General features: G+C 45.1%; 1 protein-coding gene across 1 annotated transcript; it reads left to right on the top strand.

The window, feature by feature from the left end:
* Positions 1–1,153: 1,153 nt before the first annotated feature.
* On the top strand, positions 1,154–1,502 carry LOC126176112 (cuticle protein 16.5-like; the record flags this gene model as incomplete). The annotated part of the gene is made up of 1 exon (XM_049923249.1): positions 1,154–1,502. A coding segment is annotated over one exon (273 nt), but the record flags the coding sequence as incomplete, so codon positions are not given.
* Positions 1,503–9,081: the final 7,579 nt, after the last annotated feature.

Raw genomic sequence — 9,081 nt, forward strand, 5'->3', positions numbered from 1 at the left:
GATTGTAAAAGGTATCACCTTTTTTTCACAGCCTAGTTGAGGGAACCAACGTCCTTCGTTGAGTGTGCATAAAGCATTACTTTTACTTTGAATTCTTGACTGAGTTACACGAGAAGGTACATGATGAGTACAACTTCGTCATATTTTGAGGCTGGGTTTCTCTGTAGCCTCAGCAAAGGTCAGAAAATAAGTCAAACCACAGCGTCTAAAAATATGATGAAACCAATGTAAGTTGTTCCAAGGTGTGTAAAATTCTGTAACTTGCCTTATAAACGTGGATGACTGAAGAATGTGACTGAAGCCGTAAAGTGGCTCCAAAAGTGGAAAAAAATAATGTTAACCTTTTTTGGGGAACACCTTCCTTAAAATTGCGTCAAGTGCAAGGAAAGCTCATTTTGAGATAGCTGTCAAAAAAAGTTTGTCGCATTTGGAGGTCTCTTCGCGGTGAATACAGGAGAAAATTCGTTTCAAACACGTCTCGGGTATGCCAAGCACTTAACGACGCTGCACGTGACAGGATGTGTTATTTATTGTAGTTGAATCTGTCTTTTGTTCATATTTGATGTACATATATGATCTAGGTTGTTGTCAAATACATTTTTCTACTGATTAACCCAACCATGATCATGCCTAAAAGACTGCACACGCTACCAGGATTGTAAAAGGCGAGTAAAGCACATGTAAACTGTTGACGACGTTGTTAGGTACTTCAAACAGGATTGATAGCAGGAAAGTTGGCGATATTCTCGCAAAATATTTGGGTAAGGTTAACGAAACAACATTGAACGTAAGACGAGCAGCAATTCCACTGAATTTACTTGGGTTTCAGGAAACGTTTCGCTCTGTTGGAATAGGAGAAGTAGTTCTAAGTGTTACCTACTACTCACTTTACCGTGGTTTGTGGAACATTTATTGAACTGCAGACCTTGTAAGTTATGGAAACTAGGGCGAGTACTGATTTTAGTGGCATTCTATGTTTCAGATCGTCCTGAGTGCCATCCTGGCCGTCGCCGTGGCTAAGCCCGGCTACCTGGGAGCCGCCCCCGCAGCAGTCATCGCCCCCGCCGCGTACGCCGCCCCCGCTGTGGTCGCCGCCCCCGTGCACGCCGGCTACGTCGCCTACGGCCCCGCCCCCGTGGCCGTGCGCTCCGACGGCTACCTGCTGGACACCCCTGCCGTCGCCGCCACCAGGGCCGCCCACCTGACCGCCGTCGCCCAGACTCAGGCCCGTGACGCCGTCGTCAACGGCGCCGCCGCCCTGGCCGCCCACGCCGCCCACGCCTACGCTGCCCACGCTTACGCCGCCCCCGCTGTGGCGTACGCCGCCCCAGCCCATGTCGCCTATGCTGCTCCTGCAGCGTACGCCGCCCCCGGCGCTCTCGCTGCCGCCGCCCACCTCCACGCTAAGGCTGCTCTGCTCGGCTGAAATGTCGTCTGTACAAAAAGTGCTCCTTTTGAAAATAATCTACAAAAAAATTAAATAAATATTTTAAATCACCATATTTCTCAACTTTTTTCATTTCTGTGACCAGATAGTAATGCATCAGAATCATATTCTAGCTACTTACAAACTGTGTATCTACCTTTGGAAGTGAAACAGGAAACCATTGTTGGTACCAGCAACAATGAGAACACGTACTTGGTATTCTGTTTAGATCACACCGTCCTACTTATGTGCTGTTAAAGTAATATCAAATAATGTTTTCTGGCTGACAGCTGACACCTGAGTCAGGGAAGTATTGCACATATACAGGGTGTTACAACAAGGTACGGCCAAACTTTCAGGAAACATTCCTCACACTCAAAGAATGAAAATATGTTACGGGGACATGTGTCCGGAAACGCGTACTTTCCATGTTAGAGCTCATTTTATTACTACTCTTCAAATCAAATTAATCATGGAATGGAAACACACAGCAACAGAACGTACCAGCCTGACTTGAAACACTTTGTTACAGGAAATGTCCAAAATGTCCCCCGTAAGCGAGGATACATGCATCCACCCTCCGTCGCATGGAATCCCTGATGCTCTGATGCAGCCCTGGAGTATGGCGTATTGTATCACAGTCGTCCACAATACGAGCACTAAGAGTGTCTACATTTGGTACCGGGGTTGCGTAGACAAGAGCTTTCAAATGCCCCCATAAATGAAAGTCAAGAGGGTTGAGGTCAGGAGAGCGTGGAGGCCATGGAATTGATCTGCCTCTACCAATCCATCGGTCACCGAATCTGTTGTTGAGAAGCGTACGAACACTTCGACTGAAATGTGCAGGAGCTCCATCGTGCATGAACCACATGTTGTGTCGTACTTGTAAAGGCACATGTTCTAGCAGCACATGTAGAGTATGCCGTATGAAATCATGATAACGTGCTCCATTGAGCGTAGGTGGAAGAACATGGGGCCCAATCAAGACATCACGAACAATGCCTGCCCAAACACTCACAGAAAATCTGTGTTGATGACGTGATTGCACAATTGCGTGCGGATACTCGTCAGCCCACACATGTTGATTGTGAAAATTTACAATTTGATCACGTTGGAATGAAGCTTCATCCGTAAAGAGAACATTTGCACTGAAATGAGGATTGACGCATTGTTGGATGAACCATTCGCAGAAGTGTACCCGTGGACAGCAATCAGCTGCTGATAGTGCCTGCACACGCTGTACATGGTACGGTAACAACTGGTTCTCCCGTAGCACTCTCCATACAGTGACGTGGTTAAGGTTACCTTTTACAGCAGCAAATTCTCTGACGCTGACATTAGGGTTATCGTCAACTGCACGTAGAATTGCCTCGTCCATTGCAGGTGTCCTCGTCGTTCTAGTTCTTCCCCAGTCGCGAGTCATAGGCTGGAATGTTCCGTGCTCCCTAAGACGCCGATCAATGGCTTCGAACGTCTTCCTGTCGGGACACCTTCGTTCTGGAAATCTGTCTCGATACAAACGTACCGCGCCACGGCTATTGCCCCGTGCTAATCCATACTTCAAATGGGCATCTGCCAACTCCGCATTTGTAAACAGTAAACATTGCACTGACTGCAAAACCACGTTCATGATGAACACTAACCTATTGATGCTACGTACTGATGTGCTTGATGCTAGCAATGAGACGCATGTCAACACAAGCACCGAAGTCAACATTACCTTCCTTCAATTGGGCCAACTGGCGGTGAATCGAGCTCTAACAAGGAAATTAAGCGTTTCAGGACACATGTCCACGTAACATCTTTTCTTTATTTGTGTGTGAGGAATGTTTCCTGAAAGTTTGGTCGTACCCTTTTGTAACACCCTGTATATGAAACAGCGTATGTTAATGTTTTGTAGGTTTTACTTTGGCAGCAGTCTTTTCAACCATATTAGTATATGACCGCCCTCCCAGATAGCTGAGTGGTTAGCGTTGCTTTCTGTCACGCCAAGGGGCTCGGGTTCGATTCCTGGCTGGGTTGGAGATTTTCTCCGCTCAGGGACTGCGTGTTGTGTTGTCCTCATTATCATTTCATCATCATCAGTGGAAGGCAACGGAAACCACCACTGAATCACTTCCCTAGACGCTCATGCGGTGGATCTCTCTGACGAGGCTTCCCCTGTGACAAGACCTGCAATAAGGCAGAACACAAAGTCAGACAGTATATGACTGAGTTACATAGCGATGTTGGGCATTACAATGACGATCCATACACGTACTCTCAGTATCTGCTTTTTTTAAAAATAGTCGTGGTAAAAAAACAGTATTTAAAGTAAATATTAACTGTCGAAAAATAATACTGTGACTTCATATAAAAAATAGGGTTCCCAGAAAAATTGTTTTTTGAAATTTGTGGTAAGATCTTAAGACGTTCAATGAACTCGAAAGTAAAGTTCTATGTACTGACTTGGCAGAAAATCATAAGAAATTTTGGTCTTATGTCAAAGCGGTAGGTGGATCAAAACAAAATGTCCAGACACTCTGTGACCAAAATGGTACTGAAACAGAAGATGACAGACTAAAGGCCGAAATACTAAATGTCTTTTTCCAAAGCTGTTTCACAGAGGAAGACTGCACTGTAGTTCCTTCTCTAGATTGTCGTACAAATGACAAAATGGTAGATATCGAAATAGACGACAGAGGGATAGAGAAACAATTAAAATCGCTCAAAAGAGGAAAGGCCGCTGGACCTGATGGGATACCAGTTCGATTTTACACAGAGTACGCGAAGGAACTTGCCCCCCTTCTTGCAGCTGTGTACCGTAGTTCTCTAGAAGAGCGTAGCGTTCCAAAGGATTGGAAAAGGGCACAGGTCATCCCCGTTTTCAAGAAGGGACGTTGAACAGATGTGCAGAACTATAGACCCATATCTCTAACGTCAATCAGTTGTAGAATTTTGGAACACGTATTATGTTCGAGTATAATGACTTTTCTGGAGACTAGAAATCTACTCTGTAGGAATCAGCATGGGTTTCGAAAAGAGCGGTTGTGTGAAACCCAGCTCGCGCTATTCGTCCACGAGACTCAGAGGGCTATAGACATGGGGTTCACAGGTAGGTGCCGTGTTTCTTGACTTCCGCAAGGCTTTCGATACAGTTCCCCACAGTCGTTTAATGAACAAAGTAAAAGCATATGGACTATCAGACCAATTGTGTGATTGGATTGAAGAGTTCCTAGATAACAGACCGCAGCATGTTATTCTCAGTGGAGAGAAGTCTTCCGAAGAAAAAGTGATTTCAGGTGTGCCGCAGGGGAGTGTCATAGGACCAGCCGGCCGGAGTGGCCGAGCGGTTCTAGGCGCTACAGTCTGGAACCGCGAGATCGCCACGGTCGCAGGGTCGAATCCTGCCTCGAGCATGGATGTGTGTGATGTCCTTAGGTTAGTTAGGTTTAAGTAGGTATAAGTTCTAGGGGACTGATGACCTCAGAAGTTAAGTCCCATAGTATTCAGAGCGATTTGAACCATTTTTTGTCATAGGACCGTTGCTATTCACAATATACATAAATGACCTTGTGGATGACATCGAAAGTTCACTGATGCTTTTTGCAGATGATGCTGTGGTGTATCGAGAGGTTGTAACAATGGAAAATTGTACTGAAATGCTGGAGGATCTGCAGCGAATTGACGCATGGTGCAGGGAATGGCAATTCAATCTCAATGTAGACAAGTGTAATGTGCTGCGAATTCATAGAAAGATAGAGCCATTATCATTTAGCTACAAAATAGCAGGTCAGCAACTGGAAGCAGTTAATTCCATAAATTATCAGGGAGTACACATTAGTAGTGATTTAAAATGGAATGATCATATAAAGTTGACCGTCGGTAAAGCAGATGCCAGACTGAGATTCATTGGAAGTATCCTAAGGAAATGCAATCCGAAAACATAGGAAGTAGGATACAGTACGCTTGTTCGCCCACTGCTTGAATACTGTTCTGCAGTGTGGGATCCGTACCAGATAGGGTTGATAGAAGAGATAGAGAAGATCCAACGGAGAGCAGCGCGCTTCGTTACAGGATCATTTAGTAATCGCGAAAGCGCTACGGAGATTATAGATAAACTCCAGTGGAAGACTCTGCAGGTGAGACGCTCAGTAGCTCTTGATAAAGTTTCGAGAACATACCTTCACCGAAGAGTTAATGCAGTATATTGCTCCCTCCTACGTATATCTCGCGAGGAGACCATAAGGATAAAATCAGAGAGATTAGAGCCGACACAGAAGCATACCGACAATCTTTCTTTCCACGAACAATACAAGACTGGAATAGAAGGGAGAACCGATAGAGGTACTCAGGGTACCCTCCGAGACACACCGTCAGGTGGCTTGCGGAGTATGGAGGTAGATGTAGATGTAGACCAAACTGCTGAGGCCATCGGTCCCTAAGCTTGCACACTACTTAATCTAACTTATGCTAAGGACAACATACACATCCATGCCCGAGGGAGGACTCTAACCTCCAACGAGGGGAGCGCGTGAACCGTAAAAGGACTCCGTGCGGCTTCCAGAATGAATTTGTCGCTCTGCTGTGGAGTACTGACCGTTCGAGTCTTGGTCAGGCACACATTTTTAATCTGCCAGTAAGTTTAAAAAGGAGAGTTATCATCTTTAAAGATGATGTCTCATGTCACTAACAGGAATCCGAAGCGCTTCTTGGCCTTGACGACATCTGCCAAATGGTATCAGCTCACATCAGCAGCCGTCGGCACATGAGTTGAGTGGAGTAGTACTGTCGACTACGATGGGCATCAGAAGTATCCGTCTTATGAATTAAGAAAATGATTTAGTAGAGACATACAGAGATGATATACTAATTTATAAATGTATAGCAACAGAGTTTTTCTGTGTACTCACTTACGAGGAGATTTCTTCTTTTATATGCTAATGTTATTATGCTGTTGTTATTATTTTCTGAATTGTCATTCTACCATTCAGCGATATAGCAAGCCTGTCAGTGTTCAAATTATGGAGCTTTAGAAATACCTATCATACATAGTTTTTACACAATGTAATTTATTGTACATTCTACAAATTTATACTCATTTCTCTCATTATGTTTTCCCCTTACGGTATACATATGACAATGAGCAGAATGAGCCACCCGCACTAGGGGACTTGTAAGTCGTGATCTCCGTTCAACAAGGAAACGTTGCTATCTCGAGACCTCGGAGGTGTTTCTATCACAGGTATGAATACACGGTTCTCTATGTTTATCTACAACCCAATGACGATGGTGACTGAATATCGACTGACATACTTGACAGCCCCCGGCAAATAAACTATGGCGCAGCCAGACTCTTGTGTTTCAGTTTCAGCTGGACCGGTTGCGAAAAGGACCTCCATTCAGGCCCATACTAACAATAGAGCACCGTAAGGAGCTACGCAGCCAAACTGCCTATGGTTCAAATGGCTCTGAGCACTATGGGACTTAACATCTGTGGTCATCAGTCCCCTAGAACTTAGAACTACTTAGACCTAACTAACCTAAGGACATCACACACATCCATGCCCGAGGCAGGATTCGAACCTGCGACCGTAGCAGTCTCGCGGTTCCGAACTAAACTGCTTATGATTGGAAAAGCAGTCATCTCTTCTGAGACAAATTTTAGCGTTCCATCGAATAATAGACGCCACTGTATCCGTCGGAAAACGTAGAAGAACAAATTATCTGTTTCTACTGCTAGTCCGCAGCTCGTGGACGCGCGATAGCGTTCTCGCTTCCCGCGCCCGGGTTCCCGGGTTGGATTCCCGGCGGGGTCAGGGATTTTCTCTGCCTCTTGATGACTGGGTGTTGTGTGATGTCCTTAGGTTAGTTAGGTTTAAGTAGTTCCAAGTTATAGGGGACTGATGATAATAGATGTTAAGTGGAGGTGGTGATTAGTGTTTAACGTCCCGTCGACAACGAGGTCATTAGAGACGGAGCGCAAGCTCGGGATACGGAAGGATGTGGAAGGAAATCGGCCGTGCCCTTTCAAAGGAACCATCTCGTCATTTGTCTGAAACGATTTAGGGAAATCACGGAAAACCTAAATCAGGATGGCCGGAGACGGGATTGAACCGTCGTCCTCCCGAATGCGAGTCCAGTGTGCTAACCACTGCGTCACCTCGCTCGGTTTAGATGTTAAGTCCCATAGTGCTCAGAGCGATTTTTGTTTCCACTGCTGGACGCTAGACCTGTGTTTGGGTTGGAAGATTACACCCCCGATGCACCCATCTTCATATAATCTATGTTGGTCCATCATGGCCAGTGGACATTGGCTGGTTAAGTAATTGTGAAGACAACCAATTTCTGATATAGTGTTTGTGAAAGTATTAGCATCTTGTGACAGTGGAATTAAGGTCATGGAACAACCAAAATTTCAGTAGTTAAGTGATATTCGTTTATGTCGAATACACTAGCTGACAAGAGTTAGAATATTTGGCAAGTGGTTTTAAAACTCAAATTCGGTACTGAATTGAGCATTACACTAGAAGATGTAACGGGTAATGACAGGGATTTGAACATCTAGCAGCCGGCCGGAGTGGCCGAGCTGTTCTAGGCGCGTCAGTCACGTACCGCGCGACGCTACGGTCGCATGTTCGAATCTTGCCGCGGGCATGGATGTGTGTGATGTCCTTAGGTTAGTTAGGTTTAAGTAGTTCTAAGTTCTAGGGGACTGATGACCTCAGATGTTAAGTCCCATAGTGCTCAGAGCCATTTTTTTTAACATCTAGCACAGATATATGGTTCAAATGGCTCTGACCGCTATAGGTCTTAACTGCTGAGGTCATCAGTCCCCTAGAGCTTAGAACTACTGAAACCTAACTAACCAAAGGACATCACACACATCCATGCCCGCGGCAGGATTCGAACATGCGACCGTAGCGGTCGCGCGGTTCCAGACTGTAGCGCCTAGAACCGCTCGGCCTCTCCGGCCGGCTCTAACACAGATATCTGGGATTTCATAAAGAAGGGAAAATGAAGGGAAGATATAGACAGCAAAAGTACAGCAAGTAACATGTCTTACGTTAATTGGTGCCTCCGTTCTGTATTAATAAATCAAAAAGCTCAGCGGGCTGCGTGATTCAAATTCAACATAATGTTGAATCAACGAACGAGACACTTTTTCCCTGCTTTGCACAAGCGGAACGAAGAAACAGGCAGCAACAGGTAGAATTATCTAAAGTGAGGCAGTTATCAATCCGACGATTGTTTTGAACACCACAGTACTTATTAGGTAGGGTCCAGTTCGAGGTAGTATGTCGTTGCCTTCCTCCAATCTTTGAACTGACTTATCCATCCAGTTCTAGGGAAACCTACGGCTTAACGTGAATTAGAAACAACGGCGCAACTCGGCGTTTTTCACAAAGATAAAACAAGCGGTAAGTAGCACACAAAAACGCTGGGATTGACCAGAGATGGAACCAGAGACCTTTGGATTTGTGATCTGACACTTCGTTATTGAACTACTGAGCCATATAAGCGTTACCGAGTCATTTAATAACCAATCGTATGTGTAACACAGAAATGAGTAGAGGTAATTTAAATTATGAAGACAGATATTGCGTTTCGATCGACAGCGACCACTTCTTAATTTATTTAAGAAATGTTTAAATCGCCTTGGTCACTGACACATA

This window comes from Schistocerca cancellata, chromosome 3, assembly GCF_023864275.1.
Source record: "Schistocerca cancellata isolate TAMUIC-IGC-003103 chromosome 3, iqSchCanc2.1, whole genome shotgun sequence".
Classification (NCBI taxonomy): Eukaryota; Metazoa; Arthropoda; class Insecta; order Orthoptera; family Acrididae; genus Schistocerca; species Schistocerca cancellata.